Raw genomic sequence first — 19,891 nt, forward strand, 5'->3', positions numbered from 1 at the left:
GCAGCGCTGTGCAGGGGGCTGCGACCGGGTGGCGCTGCTTCCGGGGCTCCCGGGGCGTCCCGCGTGACTTCCGGTGTTTCCCGGGGTAGCGGTGACGTCAGGGGGCGGGCGGAGGATGTGCTTCCGGGTCAGCGCGCCACTGCGCATGCGCGAGGATTCCAAAATGGCGGCGCCCATCGGAAACACCGATGGGTCTGGCGCCAGCTGGGGTAGGGAGCCCCGTTAAAGGGGGGGAGGGGCGCGGCATGGATACTGCTGACCGGAGGAGGGGTATTTAGGCGGGACCCTGGCAGGGTACCTTGCCTTGGCCACATTACTACATGCAGCAGCAGCAGTGGTAATGGAGAGTGATCGAGAGCAGCAGCGGCAGAAGCAAGGGCGACAGCAGCGGCAAACATCACTGCCGCCCCTGGATGACCTTCGGCAGGTCAAACAGAAAAAGAAAGTGTCCCGTGACAGTAATACGGGACGAAGTGACCAGTCCACTCGTAAGAGCTCCTCCAGGCAGACAGGAGCATCGACCGAAAGAAATCCCCCTCGTTCTCCGGTACTTGATTGTGGCACTGGTAAGTGATCTTCGTGAAAGTTCACTCAGTGACGGGACCCCCCTTCTGTGTTTTTTTTCTAGGGGAAAAAAGCTACAAGTAAAAATAAACATAGGGCATGCGCACTCTGTGCATGCCCATTACCGGACGCGTGCCTCAAAAGATTGTGCCCCCCCTGTATTCAGCAGACGGTGGCAGAAGAGTCGCCCGCAGTAGCGGCGAGTTTAAAGGACATTGTCAGGGCAGAAATGAGGGAAACCCTAAAGTCCTTGTCCCAGCCGCAAAGTCTAAGGGGCGAGGTCCCGGCGGAGTCTGATTCCTCGGTAGAGTGGAGAAAAAGCAGAGACTCCCAGGCTTCATCTCCCTCGTCCTCCTCAGGAGAAGAGGACTCGGGGCGATTTTGTCTGCCTCTTGACCGGGTAGACAAGCTGGTCAAAGCAGTCAGAGGGACAATGGAGGTAGAGGAGCCTAAGCCCCATTTGTCCATGCAGGATGTCATGTTCTGTGGGCTGGAACAGAGGAAGCGGAGAGTCTCTCCGTTAAATCAAAAGATACAGGATCTGATCCACATAGAGTGGAAAAAAACGGACAAAAGAGGGTCGCTACCACCAGCCCTCAAACGAAGATACCCCTTCGACGATCCGGCAGTAAGTTCTTGGGACAGAGCCCCCAAATTAGACGCAGCCATTGCAAAGGCATCAAAAAAATCCTCGCTCCCCTTTGAGGACATGGGATCCCTTAAAGATCCCCTAGACAGGAAGGCTGATACTTTCCTGAAAAACACCTGGGAGATGGCGGCCGGGTCCTTAAGACCAGCAGTGGCTTCAACGTGCACGGCCAGGTCTATGATGGTCTGGTTGGACCAGTTGGAGTCACAACTAAAACAGGGTACATCAAGACAGACAATTCTTGGGGCCCTACCGACCATCCTGGAGGGAGCAGCCTTCCTAGCAGATGCCTCAGCGGATGCAGTGAGAATGGCCGCCAGAGCAGCAGGTCTCTCTAATGCAGCTCGCAGAGCCCTGTGGCTAAAGTGCTGGCAGGGAGACATCCAGTCCAGAGCAAAGCTCTGTGCGATTCCATGTGAGGGCGAATATTTGTTTGGAACTGTCCTAGACGAGCTGCTTGAGAAGGCGGGGGACGACAAGAAACGATTCCCAAACCTTTCGTCAGCGTCCTACCATCGTCCATTTGGTAGAAGGAGATTTGGCCAGGGGAGAAGGCGCAACTCTTCGCCTGTTAGAGATCGGCCCAGATGGGAAGACAGAAGGAGACGAGGTACGGGCTATATGTTCACACGCTCGTCGAGAGATCAAAAGAGACCAAATCAGTGACTAGCAGTTCCCGTGGGGGGTAGACTGTCATCCTTCTTCCCGGCATGGTCACAGATTACGAATAGTGACTGGGTGCGTAAGGTAATATCCACCGGGCTTAGGTTGGAATTTACCCAGATCCCGCGGGACACCTTTAAACTAACCCCCTTAAGATCTTCTCATCTCGAACAAGCGGCTTTAGAAGCGGAAGTCTTGAGCCTATGCCAGAAAAATGTCCTGGTAGAGGTTCCAGAAGCTGAAAGGGGAAGAGGGTTTTACTCTCCCCTGTTTCTAATCCAATACACTCGGACAACCAGGTAGCGGTAGCATATGTCAACCACCAAGGTGGGACCCGCTCCAGCGCTCTGATGCAGATAACAGAACGGCTCCTCCAGATAGCAGAGAGAAATTGTCTATCTTTAACCGCGCTCCACATCAGCGGAAAGGACAACGTAAGAGCAGACTTTTTAAGCCGCAAGGCTCTAAGACAAGGAGAATGGGCTTTGAACAAAGATATTTACCACCAGATTGTCCGCAGATGGGGTCAGCCAGAGGTAGACCTCTTTGCCACCAGAAAAAACAGAAAAGAAAGATTGTTCTGCTCTCTGAACCCCAGGGAAAATCCCCTGGCGGTGGATGCCCTCCTGATAAGATGGGACTTTTCTCTGGCATACGCCTTCCCACCATTGAATCTTCTTCCTCTGGTAGTCAGGAAGATCAGAGAGGATCGGGCAAAAGTCATACTGATTGCCCCCTTTTGGCCCAGGAGGACCTGGTTCGCGTGGTTGAGGACCATGTCGGTAGGCGATCCCTGGGTACTGCCGAACCTTCCGGATCTCCTCTACCAGGGGCCAGTCAGCCACCCACAAGTAGCGGGACTTCATTTGACGGCGTGGTATTTGAAAGGTCACTATTAAAAGATAGAGGGTTCTCCAAGAACTTAATTGACACCCTCCTAAAAAGCAGAAAATTAACTACCACTAATATCTATGCTAGGACCTGGAAACACTTCCTGTCCACCTTTCACTTTGACATCAGAGACGGAATTCTCACGAAACATATCTGGAATTTCTCCAGAAATGTTTCGAATTGGGTCTCTCCACAAGTACGCTAAAAGTACAAGTTTCAGCCTTAGGGGCCCTGTTTGCAGGTGATATTGCAAAAGATTATTGGGTAGCAAGGTTCATCAGAGCAGCGGCCAGATCGAGACCTATACACAAAGACAGATGCGTGCCGTGGGACTTAAACCTAGTCCTTACAGCCATGACGGAAAGTCCGTTTGAACCTTTAGATTCCGCCTCACTAAAGATTATATCTCTTAAGACAGCATTTCTGGTAGCAATAACATCCGCACGTAGGGTGAGCGATATACAGGCACTTTCCAGATCGCCCCCTTACACAGAGTTCTTACAGGATAGGGTAATCCTAAGGCCAGATCCAGCATACCTTCCCAAGGTAGCAACACAATTACACAGGACACAGGAAATAGTTCTACCTTCCTTCCTCCCTAATCCAACCAACCCTAAAGAGCAGAAACTCCAGGCGCTAGATATTAGGAGATGCTTACTGACATATTTAGCAGCCACGGATCCTTGGAAGAAGGAGAACGCATTATTCCTATCCTTCCAAGGTCCCAGGAAAGGATACAGAGTATCAAAACGCACATTAGCAAGGTGGATTAGGGAGGCTATCTCTCTTGCCTACACAGCAGGTGGCGGCCCAGCTCCACAGAATCTGAGGGCACATTCCACTCGGGCCATGGCATCATCCTGGGCGGAAAGAGCTGGAGTATCTATTGATCAAATATGTAAGGCGGCCACCTGGTCATCTCCTTCCACCTTTTTTAACCACTATCGGTTAGACATGGGTGCCTCCTCAGACCTCACCTTCGGGCTAAGGGTGCTGCAGGCTGTAGTCCCTCCCTAAGTTAGTTTACATCTCTGTAATTCTCTCGTGGTGCTGTCATGGGAGTCCGAATAAAGTATTAAGTTACGTACCGGTAACAGTATTTTTCGGAAGCCCATGACAGCACCCTTAGTTCCCTCCCTTGTTCACGTATAGGGGTGCACTCCTTTAGAAGATTGTTCATAAAATCACCTTATGTGGGAGATGGTATAAAATAATTCTGGTAAATAGGGTGGATAGATTGTATATATCATATGTTGTGTACTAACCATGGTAGCCTCTCAAGCTCTGTAATCCAACTGATGCGTGGGAGAGGTGCCGCCCTTTTTGTATCTGTAGGTTTCCTGTTCCTATAGGGCGGATCCCCTCTCTCGTGGTGCTGTCATGGGCTTCCGAAAAATACCGTTACCGGTACGTAACTTAATACTTTTCTCCCCTTCGGACATTTTACATCCGGAGTGAGCTGTTGCCATGTCTCAATTGGTCTCAGACCTGACTAGAAAATTCATAGTCCCTGGTACAGGTCCTGGAATGTATGCCGCATCTGTCTGCTGCCACCAGTGCTCCGAACACCTCCCATGGTGATTCGCATGCACCCGACCATGACTTCCACAGGGACAGACCAGGAGAAAGATCTAGGAAGCAGACTCTGTCTAGCTCCTCATCCAGTTCACCTGGCCCCTCTGCGGCATGCTGAAATGCCCCTTTCTACCCGTTCTCGGAGGCGGATGTCGGGTCGGATGTAGCTTCTCAGTCAGTCTGACTCTGATGCGGATCAGACTTCTGGTACCCTGGACATGGTAGATAGCCTTATTTCGGCTATTGTTCAAACCCTCGATATAAAAGAGGAGCATGCGGCTGCTCAGGATGTCTCCATTTCATTCAGACGGGTGAAACGTCCCTCCAGCATTTTTTGCAAAGAGTTTGAGGCTACCGCCTCTAGACACTGGGAACATCCCGGCAAACGCTTCCCGGGAAGAAAACGTCTGGACACTCTATACCCTTTTAGTTCAGACCTTGTCAGCATATGGTCCGATTCCCCTAAGGTGGATCCGCCTTTTTTTCACGCTTAGCCTCTCAAACAGTTCTGTTCCCGTCCTGATGCGGCGTCTCTCAAGGACGCTACGGACAGACCGGTTATGGCTTTAATTGTATCTGCCTTAGAGGCGTCATGCACTTCTCCCTGACTTAATTTAGCCTCCACTTGAGTGCTGAAAGCCATATCGACCTGGACCAAGATACTTCACCGGGGCATTATGACGGCGGCTCCTACAGTGGAGCTAGCAGATCTAGCACTTCCCTGCCATTGCAGGAATTCACGCTCTTTGGGACCAAACTGGTCCAGGTCACTTCCGACACCACCAGCGGTAAGAGCACCTCTCTGCCTTTCCTCTGGTGGTTCTTCCAGCAGGACCGTTCTTTTGCACAAGGGGAAAGAAGGAAACCTTTCTTCAAGCTATTCCTCACTGGAGGCCTAGGACCCATCTCTCTAAGTCCTCTGGATCCCCCTATCACAGATTCACCTCTAATGACAGGTCACCCCTACCTGGAAATCTTTCCAGGGTGGAAGTCAGGTTTCTTCTTTTCACGGAGACTTGGTTGTCGGTGGTTGACGACGCCTGGGTCAGGGAGATCATTACATTTGGCTACTAAATGGAATTTTCTTTGCCCCTAGGAAGACGTTTCTCCTTCCCGCTAAATCAACCCTCTTATGAGTTCTCCAAGCCGTCTCTTCCCTGCCTAAGCTCAGGTGTCGTTGTACCCGTTCCTTGGCACGAACGGTTTTCTGGGTTCCACTCGAACCTCTTCGTACTCCCGAAAAAAGACGTTTCTCCCCGCCCGATCTTAGACCTCGAGCAGTTGAATTGCCACCTCTGAATTCGCCTCTTCACAACGGAGTCCTTACACTCAAGGATCCCCCTCCATGGAGCAGAGGGATTTACTTTGCTCTGTGGACATTCAGGATGCTTTCCTGCACATTTCTGTTAGTGTACGGCATCGGAGGTTCCTTTGGTTTGCAATATAGGAGCACCATTCCAGTTCACGGCACTCCAGTTCAGCCTGGCGTCCGCTACCAGGGTCTTCACGAAGGTCATGGCGGCTGTCATGGAAACTGTGCCTTATGCCCAGTTTCACACCCGCCTTCTTTAGTTGGCCCTCCGGTCTACCTGGGACAAGAGAATTGTTTCCCTGGACTGTTTCCCTGATTTGGCCAGTGCTTTTACGTCTCAACGTGAAGCAGTCCCTCTCTTGGTGGACACGATCTGCCTCTGCCCTGCGCAGGAGATCATTTCTCCTGCTCCGTTGGCAAATCATTAACATCGATGCCAGTCTTTAGGGTTGGGGAGTGGGCTTCCTCATTCTCACAGCGCAGGGTCGCTGGAATGTTCAGGAGACCCTCCTCCCCATCAATCTCTTGGAGATCAGGGCAATTCTTCTTGCCCTCCTTCGCTGGCAGTCTCTCCTTGCAGGCAAGCTAGTCCGCAGTCAGTTGGATTTTGTCACAGCTGTGGCTTGCATAAACCACCAAGGCGGGACTCCAACACATGGATCAGGGTAGAGGTAGCAATGATCCTGCGTTGGGCGGAAGACCATGTCCCCCGCCATATCAGCCGTCCATATTCCAGTGGTAGACTACATAGTAACATAGTTTTGAAGGCTGACGGAAGACCTTATGTCCATCTAGTTCAGCCTATTTTTAGTGCTGCTGTTATGCATTGTTGATCCTGGGGAACAATTTTTCTCCATAGGGAAAAAAATTCCTTCCCCTAAGCTGGGTCAACCATCTACCTATAATATTCTGTTGTTCGTAACCTTCTATACTGTTACTCACAAGAAAAGCATCCATTCCTTTCTTAAATTCATTCTGTGAGTTGGCCATCACCACTTCCTCAGGAAGAGAATTCCAGTGCCTCACTGCTCTTACTGTGAAGAACCCTCTTCTATGCTGGTACAGAAATTCTTTCCTCCAAACGAAGAGAATGCCCCCTTGTTCTTGTCACAGTCCTTGGTACAAACAATTCATTGGATAGATCTCTGTATTGCCCTCTGATATACTTGTACATATATATTAGGTCTCCCCTAAGTCTTCTCTTTTCTAGAGTAAATAGACCTAATTTTGATAACCTTTCTGGCTATTGTAGTGAACCAACTCCATTTATCATTTTAGTAGCCCGCTTTGAACCCTTTCAAGTTCAGTAATGTCTTTCTTGAGCACCGGCGTCCAAAATTGCACACAATACTCCAAGTGTGGTCTGACAAGTGATTTGTACAGAGGGAGAATTATGTTTTCATCTCGTGTCCCCAGACCTTTTCTAATGCATCCCATGACCCTATTTGCTTTGGTGGCAGCTGCCTGACACTGGGCACTCCAATTTAGCTTCTTATTGACTAAGATGCGCAAGTCTTTTTCCATGTCTGATTTCCCCAGCAGTTTCCCATTTAGTAAGTAATTGTAGCATCTGTTTCTCCTTCCTATGTGCATAACCTTACACTTATCTGTGTTAAACCTCATTTGCCATTTTTCAGCCCAATTCTCCAGTTTACTCAAATCTGTAGTTGCAAACTGTCCTCCTTTGTGTTAACTACCTTATATAGTTTTGTATCATCTGCAAATACTGATATTTTACTGTGTAAGCCATCCACTAGATCATTAATAAATGTATTAAATAGGGAGCCCAATACAGAACTCTGTGGTACCCCACTAGTAACTCTGGCCCAATCTGAGTACTACTGGGAAGCCGATTTTTTTTTTTTTTTGTTTTTTTTTTTTTTTTGTATCTTTTGCTTTCGCGTCAGGCAAGTAGTCTCTCAACACTGCCATCTTTCTCTAAATTTGTCAGAGGTGGGACATTCCGAATGTCCACGTAATGACTTCTCGAAAGAACCAAAAGTTTCCCTGGTACGTTACCAGGTCCCAGGATCCGATGGCTGTCGGTTGTGACGCACTTGTGATTCCGTGGTCCCAGTTTCAGATGCCTCTTCTGTCCCCACCTCTTCCCTTAATCACGAAAAAAAAAAAAAAAATCAGTCAGAAGGGTTTCCAGTAGTCCTGACAACTACAAGCTGTTAAGTCAGATCTGGTACCCGGAGCTGGCGTACATGCTCATGGATGCCTCCTGGGGCATTCCAGACCGTCCGGATATTCTTCCGCAAGGCCCCTCTTCCGACACAGTTCAGTCGTTTAAGTTTAACGCCATGGCCTTTGAGGCCTACTTCTGAGAGGGACTGGGTTTCTTCCCATCAGGTCATTCTGACCATGCTTTGGGCGCGGAAACCTGCATCCTCAAGTTTCTACGACAGTTACTGAAGATCTGATTCAGGTGGCGTAAGTATAACTATTTGGTTCCGTTAGCCTTATTGGCTACCAAGAAGAGAAATCAGGGGAGTTCTGAGTTGGCTGCATTATCCTGCCGTCCTCCGTTCCCTTTCATCCCTCATTAGTGCAGACATTGTCCTTTCTTCTCTAGGTCCTTCTTGCCCCTCTCTGGTCCATACTCTGGATAACTTCTGGGGCAGTTTCTCGCTAGGCCTCAGCTTTAGAGGTTGCAGGGCCGTGACCTAGTCCTCTTCGCACATTCTTGCAAAGTTTAACGAAGTTCATACTCATGTCTTGACCGACACAGGCCTAGGAAGGAAAGGTGCTCAGGCAGCGGTTACGCACCGGCCTGCCTCATTCCTTTTTTTCTCTGCATCCTTTCTGTTCCCACCCTTGGGGGACTGCTTTAGGACGTCCCATGGTTACCTGTGTCCCCCAATGAAGCAATAAAGAAAGAAGGATTTTTGGTATTCACCGTAAAATCTTTCTTTGAGCCTTCATTGGGGGACACAGCACCCTCCCTATTTGTTTGTACTGGTTTTGGGCATACATGCCTTGGTTGTTAAGCCGGTACATATATGGAGTTTGTTGGTTGCTTCTCCTACTGCTTTAACACTTAACTGAGGTACTTCCTGCCTGTCAGTGGGTGTATGCTATGGAGGAGGAGCCAGTTTTTACTTTATTTGCATAGTGTCAGCCTCCTAGCGACAGCAGCATACACCAATGGTTACTTGTGTCTCCCAATGAAGGCTCCAAGAAAGAGATTTTACGGTGAGTACCAAAAATCCTTTTTCTTTTTTAATAAATTTGCAAAAATTTCTACTTGCTTTTCAGTCAAAATGGGGTGCAGAGTGTACATTAATGAGAAAAAAATGAACTTTTTTGAATTTACCAAATAGCTGCAATGAAACAAAGAGTGAAAAATGTAAAGGAGTCTGAATACTTTCCGTACCCACTGTATATGGCTTCATTCACAGAACTTCTCCAGCAGCTCCAGTATGTGTGCTAGTGATAAAGCTACTCTGTGAGTCTCGTGAGCTGTTTTTTCATATTGCAACCCGTCCTGACACGTGACTAGGGCTGCCGTTTGAGTTACATGATAAGGCCCATTCTGTTACATTCTTGGAGAATCATTTTAAGTGGAGGAGTGTCGGGGGCAGAATCCCATCATGCAGAATGATGGTCGGTCCGATCCGATGGGTGTTGCGATCCGGTCCGACGCCTCCCTTCTTCATGCGATGACGTCCTCTTCTCCCATCCTGTAATGGCTCCGGCGCAGGCGCATTGCTCTGCCCTGTTGAGGGCAGAGCAGAATTCTGCAGTGCGCAGGCGCCAGACCTCTCCCGACGCCTGCGCACTGCAGGACTCTGCTCTGCCCTCAACACGGATGGGACAGCGACACCCATCGGACCGGACCGCCCACCTCGGTGAGTATAATATAACGTGTTTTTCTTCTCTTTCAGGTTACATCGGAGGCTTATCTACAGCATTACAGAATGCTGTAGATAAGCCCCCGATGTCTATGCCGGCACCTGAAAGGCCAAGAAAAGGGTGACAGATTCCCTTTAAAGCTGTTCATGGGTTGTGGAAAACCTTTGTCCCAGTTCTTTTCTTCTTTTTATTATTATCTCTATATATAAAACTGAATGTGTGTGTATCACCAACCAATCACGAAGCATCTTTCATTTTAACAGAGATGTTCAAAAGAAGCTGAGCTATGATTGTTGCTATGAGCAGCAACTGTTTTCCTTGGAACCAATCACTAAGCATCTCTCATTTCACCAGAGCTGGTTAAAAGTAGCTGAGCTGTGATTGGTTGCTATGAGCAAGCTTTCCCACTTGACAACACCTCAGCAGACACTGACATGGTGGGAGAAATCTAGCATCCCTGGGAACATAAGCTCCCAGCCATTGTCTGCCCCCCAAAAAGGAGCACAGACCACATGACAGAAATGAATCCCCCCTCCTGTGCCCATATACACATCACACATCCTCCATCATATAGGCACATCTTCCCTCTTAAAAGGGATCATTGGTATGGAAGTCAGAGCAAATCCATCCAGCGCTTTGGTTTTGACCCCAGGTCTCTCTTAAAGGGAATCTGTCACCCTTTTTTGGCCTTTCACCTGCCGGCATAGACATCGGGTGCTTATCTACAGCATTCTGTAATGCTGTAGATAAGACACCGATGTAACCTGAAAGAGTAGAAAAACACGTTATATTATACTCACGGAGGTGGGCGGTCCGGTCCGATGGGTGTCGCCGTCCCGTCTGGCGCCTCCCTTCATGCGATGGCGTCCTCTTCTCCCGTCCTGTAATGGCTCCGGCGCAGGCGCACTGCTCTGCCCTGTTGAGGGCAGAGCAGAGTCCTGCAGTGCGCAGGCGTCGAGAGGTCTGGCGCCTGCGCACTGCAAAATTCTGCTCTGCCCTCAACAGGGCAGAGCAATGCGCCTGCGCCGGAGCCATTTCAGGACGGGAGAAGAGGACGTCATCGCATGAAGAAGGGAGGCGCCGGACCGGACCGCAACACCCATCGGACCGGATCGCCCACCTCCGTGAGTATAATATAACGTGTTTTTCTTCTCTTTCAGGTTACATTGGAGGCTTATCTACGGCATTACAGAATGCTGTAGATAAGCCCCCGATGTCTATGCCGGCAGCTAATAGGGGAAAAAAAGGGTGACAGATTCCCTTTAAAGGGATCTCCGGTATGGAAGTTAGGACTGTTCCACTCAGCTCTGTGGTTCTGATCCCAGTTTCTTTTAAAGGGATCATTGGTATGGAATTTAGGGCAAATCCACTCAGCGCTTTGGTACTGACCCCAGGCCTTTCTTAAAGGGATCCTCCGGTATGAAAGTCAGGGCAATTGCCTTTAAATGCTCTGGTACTGACCCCAGGCTCTCTTAAAGGGATCTCCTGTATGGAAGTGAGGGCAAATCGCTCAGGGCTCTGATTCTGATCCCAGGCTCTCTTAAAGGGATCCCCGGTATGCAAGTCAGGGCTATTGCCTTTTAATGCTCTTGTACTGACCCCAGGCCCCCTTAGGCTGTGTGCACACGATGCGTTTTTTTAAGCGTTTCCGCAGCGTTTGAGCCGGATCAGACGCTGCAGAAACGCTTAAAAGATGCATCAAATTAATTAGCATGCGTTTTTGGCTTTCTGTGCCAATGCATGCGTTTTTAACCGCTCAGGAATCGCTTAGCGGCTAAAAACGCAGCATGCTCATTAATTTCCGCATTGCTGAGCGTTTTTAGCCATCCCCAATGATCCCAGAAATCGCGTGTCAAAAAACGCGCGGAAAAAGACGTGCGATTTCTGGGAAGGGGATCCTTTTCCTGAGCGTTTAAAAACGCTAGCGTGGGCACATAGCCTTAAAGGGATCTCCTGTATGGAAGTTAGGGCAAATCCCTCAGCGCTCTGATTCTGACCCCAGGGTTCTATTAAAGGGATCATTGGTTATGCAAGTCACGGCAAATCCACTCAGTGCTCTGGTTCTGACCCAAGGCCCCTCTTAAAGGGATTCCCGGTATGGAATTGAGGGCAAATCCACTCTGCGCTTTGGTACTGACCCCAGGCCTCTCTTAAAGGGATCGCCGGTATGGAAGTTGTGGTAAATCCCTCAGTGCTCTGATTCTCGCCCCAGGCTTCCATTAAAGGGATCATTGGTATGGAAGTCAGGGCAAATCCACTCAGCGCTCTGGTTCTGACACCAGGCCTCTCTTAAAGGGATCCCCGGTATGGAAGTTAGGACCGTTCCACTTAGCACTCTGGTTCTGACCCCAGGCTGACGAGAAGATGTGGGATGTTAGGGGTAGTTGTCCGGTGGCTCTGGCTGACAGGACGATGTGGGATATTAGGAGTAGTAGTCCGGTGGATCTGGCTGATGGGACGATGTGGGATATTAGGGGTTGTTGTCCGGTAGCTCTGGATGACGGGATGATGTGGGATATTATAGTGAATATGGCTATGCGGAGTGGGCGGGGCTCTACACTCGGATATATATGTATATATATTCATTATAATTTGTTATAACTAACCATAGTTAGTCACTATGCCCGGGCAGCGCCGGGCTCTTCAACCTAGTTATTATAATTATAAAAACAAGCCTTTCGTTATTTGTCCTCCCCAGGTCCAGCTATGTGCCCCCACCGCTTCTACTGGTGTCTGTAGCCCTGACCTCATGTCTATATAACTGAGCTGAGCTCATTTTTGTTGTAAGTGCTGCAGACAGCAGGAAGAGCGAGGGAGATTGATCACTGCATCTGGGGGGAGGGAGAGCAACAAACCGCAGCTCGAAAACTGGAAAACCCTTTCAAAGCTCTTGTTTGGCCAAAAATTACTTTCTAATGCAGTAATTTTCAGAAGATTCTTTTCAAGACTTTTTTTTTTTTTAAGCTGTGTAGTATGCATGTAAAACATGTTACATGAAAGTGTATCCTACATAGTTTTTGCAACAGATTTAAAAAAAATATATACTTTTTTATTTTATTTCTTTTACTAATTTATATAGCGCCGTTAATTCCACAGCGCTTTACAGACATTATTGGCACTGTCCCCATTGGGGCTCAGAATCTAGTTTCCCTATCAGTATGTCTTTGGAGTGTGGGAGGAAGCCCATGCAAACACGGGGAGAACATACAAACTCCTTGCAGATGTTGTCCTTGGTGGGATTTGAACCCAGGACCCCAGCGCTGCAAGGCAACTTCTGCACTGAAGTTTGCTGCTAGATCTTGTTGTGGATTTAAAAGTTGTAGTATGATATATAGAGATACTACATTATATATGTGTTTTCTTTATGGATATATTTTTGGCGATTTTAACATTTATTTCTAATGCTTTACCTGCAGCCTCCCTCATTGGCAGGACTGCCATGAGCTTTGGAGTAAGAAGCGGAGAAGACAGCGGCAAAGTGGCATTATTATAGAAGAGCCTCCTGCCATCAAGGCTCCACGAAAGGAAAGTGTGACTGCCCCTGCAGCAGACCCTGTAATAAACAATAGCCCCGCACCCCCTGAACCTGTGAAGGCTGAGATTAGTACAGCAGACTCTGGTGAGTACGCTTATGTAAATCTATGGACGACGTGGTGATATAAAGACCACTTGTCTGATTTGTAGGAAATACTGCAGAAAATTTGGCTTGTTCAGATGTGGTCCAAATACAATTTAAAATTTTAAGTTAGCTAAAGCGAATTACATTTATAAAAATATTGTCCTCCTTTCTTTCTTTTACTTTCTAGCTGTTTTGGCGGATATTACACAGCAGCTAAATCAGAGTGAACTGGCTATCCTCCTAAACCTACTCCAAAGTCAAACAGATCTCAGTGTTGCCCAGATATCCCAGCTCCTTAACATTCAGGCTAACCCGGACATGCAGCTGCAACTGGATGCACTTAACCAGTCTATCACTGCATTGACTACCACTGCTGCACCAGCCCAGACAGTGGAGCCCCAGAAAGAAAATCCAGCCCACGAACAAGCAGAAGTGGAGGGCCTGGCAACTCAGGGAGATGTGCAGAACGTCTTAGCTGTCCTTTTGAGCCAGTTCATCAAACCTCAGGAGGTGGTGGAAGCCCCTGGGGAAAGCAATGGAGAACAGAGCGGCGTAAATCCACCTGTACGGTTAAGACCAGAGGAAGAAGAGGAGAGCGCGGTGTTGGAGGAGGATGACGCAGGTAAATTCTGCTCACCCTGAGTCACCCATCTTATCCACACTGCATTTACAACAAGTAGGCACGGCAGGGCCTTATTTTTAATAACTGAGAAGACTGTGAAGACTTGGTGTATAAAACATCTGTCTTTGCACTCTGTAGTTTTCTATGCAACAGGGAGAGGCTGGCTTTCTAGCATATTGAGTGGAGAACCCAGAGACCTCACACTCGTGTATTTTGGTTTATAATAAACTGTAAAATTAAAACCATTCTCTTTTAATCTTTTATTTGCACCATTTACTGCACCTTGAAAGATTGAACTGTAGCTGTCATGTGTATAATGGAGTAAGGAAGCCTAACTATTCATATCGCTTGTGTATTGCACCATTTCATCCATTTTCTTTCACCCCTCCCCAACTTTCTTCTCTTACTTCACCATTCATTGGCATAAATAATATGAGCTAACCTCTCATTTCTTTCCGGTCTTTCACCCCATTTGGTAGTGTTCGCACTAGACCTGCACAGTATACACACACTTTAATTACGGTGCCTTTTCCAAAAAGATCAGTGATAAAGTATCCTGTAAAATTTCCCTGTAATTAGCTGTTCACTGCCGGCCCTGCTTCATAAAGAATTGGCTATTGCCTTTAGGAAGTTGTAGCGGGCCAAACCTTGCCCATACAGTCACCGCTGTCTGGGCGAGTGAATGCCACTTTTGCTGCTTTCCACCTTGACTAATAGTGGGACCCTGCTCTGTGATGCCTATAAGATTTAGTCGGGCACAAAGGGGTTGGGATTGAGAAGCAGAGACAGTGCTACCGTTAAGGAGTTAATGCAAACATGAGCAGACATTGTACGTCACGCAGTTTTGTATTAATATACTGTAATATGTCATTTCTGTGCAGTGTCAGTAAGTGTTAAGTCTATGGGTTTTGTGAAGGATTTTTTTGCTATGCGTGACTCATAAAACTAAATGTGTCTTGGCCAAATTTTAGATTAATGTTTGTGAATCACATCATTTTCAAATTATATGTCAAGTTGTTGTGTGTTTGTTTTTTTTTGTTTTTTTAAATTAAATTTAGCCGTATTATGAAATTTTCTCCACCTCAACAAACATAGGTCTAATGTGCATGTACTTTAGATTTGTGATGGTAGCATTTTACAAGCAACTAAAAAATTTGTAGTAAGGTTTTTACTTCTCATTAGATGTATATTTCAAGGATATACCGTCACTTCTGATCAGTGGGAGTCTAACTAAAGGGGTAATCCCATCTCATTAAAGGGAGTCTGTCAGCATTTTTTTACTATTTAATCTGAGAACAGAAAGATGTAGGGACAGAAAGCCTGATACCCCAGAGATTTGTTAGGCCCCTTTCACATATCAGTTTTTTGGCGTCAGTCACAATCCGTCGGCTCAACAAATCAGTCGCAGATTGTGAAAAACTGATGCGACGGATCCGTTTTTTCGCCAGGTCTGACTGCCCTACCTGGTAATAATAAATGGAGCATGCTCAGTTTAAAAAAAAAAAAAAGGAATCCGTCGCTGGATTCCGTCATTTGACGGACAGCGACGGATCCGGTGCCCATAGTCTTCCATTCTAGCAAACGACGGACCGCGCCAAATCCGTAGCTTTTTGACCTAGACAAAAACGTTATTTTGTCCGTAGTCTCCGGCCACCGGAAAAAAAAATTTCCGACGGATCTGGCGAACGACGGATGAAACGTGAGGCTATCCGTTGCTAATACAAGTCTATGAGAAAAAAACGGTTCCGGCGGCATCCTTTGCCAGATCAGTTTTTTTTCAAAAATTGCCGGATTGCAACTGATGTCAAAAAACTGATATGTGAAAGCAGCCTTACTTGCTCAGCAGTTTGCTGTACTAGCAATACAATCCGTGGTTTATCAGCAGGAGAGTATCGTTAGAGGACTAGGTGTTGCTTGCCAGGCTGTCCATTTAATCTGTATAACCTCTCCACTGACTGGCTGCTTGCTGACACTTTACAGTGTACACGGGAAGCAGCGAATAAGTGGTGGGGGTGGACTTATACAGAGCTTTACATTCTTACCACCCTACATCTACAGCAGAGAAAACTGGGATTCTATCAAAACTGCAGCAAGCAGCCCAGTAAGTGACACATCGCTGGAAACAGGAACCTTTGCCGTATATTATGCTGCTGTCAGATAACGTAGCAAAAACCTGCTGACAGATTCCCTTATAAGTAAACGAATATTGCTAGGATATGACATCATGACATCGCTATCTTATAGTGTGGGGTCCAATCTCAGGGACGATTACTGATCCTAAGAATGAAGGGGATGCAGTACTTGTGTAGTGTTGATTCCCATTCGGAAACTGCAGCCTAGCTTTTTCCAGTGGCTGGTTGGGCTTCTGTGTAATGATAACTTCATGCTTAAATCAGTACCAGACCCAGAGGTCAGACCCCCACCAGTCATAAAATGATGGCATAGTCTTGAAATTTAAAATCACTTTGAGAAGGGGGAGCCCATTTTAAACACTTCCTGCACTCCCTAATGGGTTACCAGTCCTGATACACTGCAATAGAGAAGAATTTGTGTGGTGAAGTCCCCTTGTAGGAGCTTCAATGACTTGTGGGCTGCTTAACGTCTGAAAATGTATGGCCAGCCTGCAAATGTTTCTGCAAAGGATGTTTAGGAACTCCTTTGCAGAGTCAACAGCCGTAAGGAGATCATGCAGCTGCAGTAACTGGAACCCATCTGTAAGAGATGGCTGGATCTCCCAATAGTCTTCGAAATTGCTGTATACAAATTACCGAACAAGTTCTGTTTACTATCCAATATACAGTTGTGGCCAAAAGTATTGACACCCCTGCAATTCTGTCAGATAATACTCAGTTTCTTCCTGAAAATGATTGCAATCACAAATTCTTTGGTATTTTCTTCATTTAATTTGTCTTAAATGAAAAAAACACAAAAGAGAATGAAGCAAAAAGCAAAACATTGATTTTTTCGCACAAAACTCCAAAAATGGGCCAGACAAAAGTATTGGCACCCTCAGCCTAATACTTGGTTTCACAACCTTTAGCCAAAATAACTGCGACCAACCGCTTCTGGTAACCATCAGTGAGTTTCTTACAATGCTCTGCTGGAATTTTAGACCATTCTTCTTTGGCAAACTGCTCCAGGTCCCTGATATTTGAAGGGTGCCTTCTCCAAACTGCCATTTTTAGATCTCTCCACAGGTGTTCTATGGGATTCAGGTCTGGAGTCATTGCTGGCCACCTTAGAAGTCTCCAGTGCTTTCTCTCAAACCATTTTCTAGTGCTTTTTGAAGTGTGTTTTGGGTCATTGTCCTGCTGGAAGACCCATGACCTCTGAGGGAGACCCAGCTTTCTCACACTGGGCCCTACATTATGCTGCAAAATTTGTTGGTAGTCTTCAGACTTCATAATGCCATGCACACGGTCAAGCAGTCCAGTGCCAGAGGCAGCAAAGCAACCCCAAAACATCAGGGAACCTCCGCCATGTTTGACTGTAGGGACAGTGTTTTTTTTTTTTTTTTTTTTCTTTGAATGCCTCTTTTTTCTCCTGTAAACTCTATGTTGATGCCTTTGCCCAAAAAGCTCTAATTTTGTCTCATCTGACCAGAGAACATTCTTCCAAAACGTTTTAGGCTTTTTCGGGTAAGTTTTGGCAAACTCCAGCCTGGCTTTTTATGTCTCAGGGTAAGAAGTGGGGTCTTTCTGGGTCTCCTACCATACAGTCCCTTTTCATTCAGACGCCGACGGATAGTACGGGTTGACACTGTTGTACCCTCGGACTGCAAGGCAGCTTGAACTTGTTTGGATGTTAGTCGAGGTTCTTTATCCAACATCTGCACAATCTTGCGTTGAAATCTCTTGTCAATTTTTCTTTTCCGTCCACATCTAGGGAGGTTAGCCACAGTACCATGGGCTTTAAACTTCTTGATGACACTGCGCACGGTAGACACAGGAACATTCAGGTCTTTGGAGATGGACTTGTAGCCTTGAGATTGCTCATGCTTCCTCACAATTTGGTTTCTCAAGTCCTCAGACAGTTCTTTGGTCTTCTTTCTTTTCTCCACGCTCAATGTGGTACACACAATGACACAGGACAGAGGTTGAGTCAACTTTAATCCATGTCAACTGGCTGCAAGTGTGATTTAGTTATAGTCAACACCTGTTAGGTGCCACAGGTAAGCTACAGGTGCTGTTAATTACACAAATTAGAGAAGCATCACGTGATTTTTCGAACAGTGCCAATACTTTTGTCCACCCTCTTTTTTATGTTTGGTGTGGAATTATATCCAATTTGGCTTTAGGACAATTATTTTTGTGTTTTTTCATTTAAGACAAATTAAATGAAGATAATAATAACAAGGAATGTGTTTGCAATCATTTTCAGGAAGAAACTGAGTATTATCTGACAGAATTGCAGGGGTGTCAATACTTTTGGCCACAACTGTAGGAAGCACTGACAGTGATCATGTGATCGCTAGGAGGGAACAGGAGCTGCAGGGTCCTAGCAGACCCAGATCAGCTCTGCAGTGTACAAGGAAAATTGGCAATATGAAAAATAGTATGTAAATGTTGAAACCCCCAGAGTTCTGTTATGAACTTAGATGGCACAATGAATGAAATAAACTGAAAAAAAATGCAATTTAAAAAGAGCCACTGCCAATTCAGATCAATGTGAAAAGCTGACAACAATTAAGTTTATTAATATTTTTGTTTGATAACGGCATAAAATGCAAATAAAAAACGACCTTACATATTGCAAAAAAGGCAAAAATAATTTCAATAACCAAACAAAAACTTTTTTTTTTGCCCAGAGCTCTTAAAAGTGCACATATAAAAAAAATAAATAAACTGTAAGTTGAGGCTGGGCATGAAGAAGGGAAAATGGCCCAGCCAGCGATGTGCTGGTTAAAAAAAAAAAAAAAAAAAAAATTTCCCTAGTGAAATGGCCTGGCGTCCTGACAACAAGTGAAGTACTGGTCATAGGGGGTGATGTAGAGTATAAGAGTTGCTGCATCACAGTAATACCAATAATTGGAAAGTGAGTAATGTAAGAATTCTTGGAGAATTTATTTCCAAGCAGCTCTGAACATAGATGAAAACAGTTGCACCATGCCCAGCTCATCGCTCACACTCCTATGTTTTATTGATTGATTGGTTGGGATCTAACTTCCGAGACCCCAATCCAATCCAAGCTTTCAACATGTCAAGACTTCTCAAATAAGAGCTGTATAAAAATTGCATTTGTTGCTTGGGGTATAACAAATAGGGTTTTCTTAGATATTGGGCAGAACACCGAGCTCACATAGTGCTCAGAGTGGAAGTGATGACGACCAGTTACCTGACCGCTGAAGCCACTAAATCACTGCAGGATCAGGTTGACTTGTGATCAGGATGTCTTCTCTTCAGTCTGGCAGAAACTGTTGAAGGGGTCATCAGATATCAGGGGTAATTTTCTTTTTTTTTTTTTTTTCTTTTAGAAGCATCTTATTCCTTGGCTAAATTAAATAAAAAAACAAATCCATTCTCCAGAATGTCAGAATTTCTGACCTCATTACAGTGATACTCTGGTTATACCTAGTTAATATCTATCCATAGAATAGGTCACGGCTGTTAGACTGTTGGGTCTGACACCTGGGATCCTGACGACTACCAGAACATGAGTGCCATGTCCCCTATTTGTCGCCCCACAGTCTATGGACTTGATAAGATAGTCAAGTGCTGATCTGTGGTGTGTCTGTACTGTGTGTGGCCAGTGAGTAATATATTCAATTTTTTTGCTTGGTTTTCATATTGACTTGACTGAGAAAAAAAACAAACCGAATAAATGTATTTCTGTGTTCTTTATGGGAGATAATGGTGCACAAATCACTGACTAGGGTCTGGTTAGTTTACGACTCTGTATGAGCTCCCTGGGATATACTGTCTTTATAACAACTTTGGAGCTGGCAGAACTCAGGTAAGGGGGATTGTCCGCTATATATTGCCCTCCCGCACAAATATTTTCAGTAATTATTTTGTAGTCTAGCTTGTAATGTATTTTATAATGTTGTTCTCTTTTGCATTCACAATCTGTGTGTGCTTCCATGTGTAAATGTGTGTTTTTTTTTTTTTTTTTTTTTCTATTATCTATATGCATTTTTAA

At 46.1% G+C, this 19,891-nt stretch overlaps 1 protein-coding gene across 6 annotated transcripts in view; it reads left to right on the top strand.

The window, feature by feature from the left end:
* CDK12 (cyclin dependent kinase 12) overlaps positions 1–19,891 on the top strand; it is a 322,745-nt gene that overhangs the window by 84,557 nt on the left and 218,297 nt on the right. For all 6 annotated transcript variants that reach the window (XR_012231595.1, XR_012231597.1, XR_012231596.1 and 3 more), the window contains exons 12-13: positions 12,929–13,131; positions 13,319–13,753. Coding sequence is in view for 2 of the 6 variants with exons in the window: in XM_073572556.1 (XP_073428657.1) it covers positions 12,929–13,131; positions 13,319–13,753 (638 nt within the window). In the remaining 4 variants the exon portion in view is untranslated. The remainder of the gene's footprint in view (positions 1–12,928; positions 13,132–13,318; positions 13,754–19,891) is intronic.

Source organism: Dendrobates tinctorius, unplaced genomic scaffold, assembly GCF_039654945.1.
Source record: "Dendrobates tinctorius isolate UK_male_01 unplaced genomic scaffold, ASM3965494v1 ptg000032l, whole genome shotgun sequence".
Lineage (NCBI taxonomy): Eukaryota > Metazoa > Chordata > Amphibia > Anura > Dendrobatidae > Dendrobates > Dendrobates tinctorius.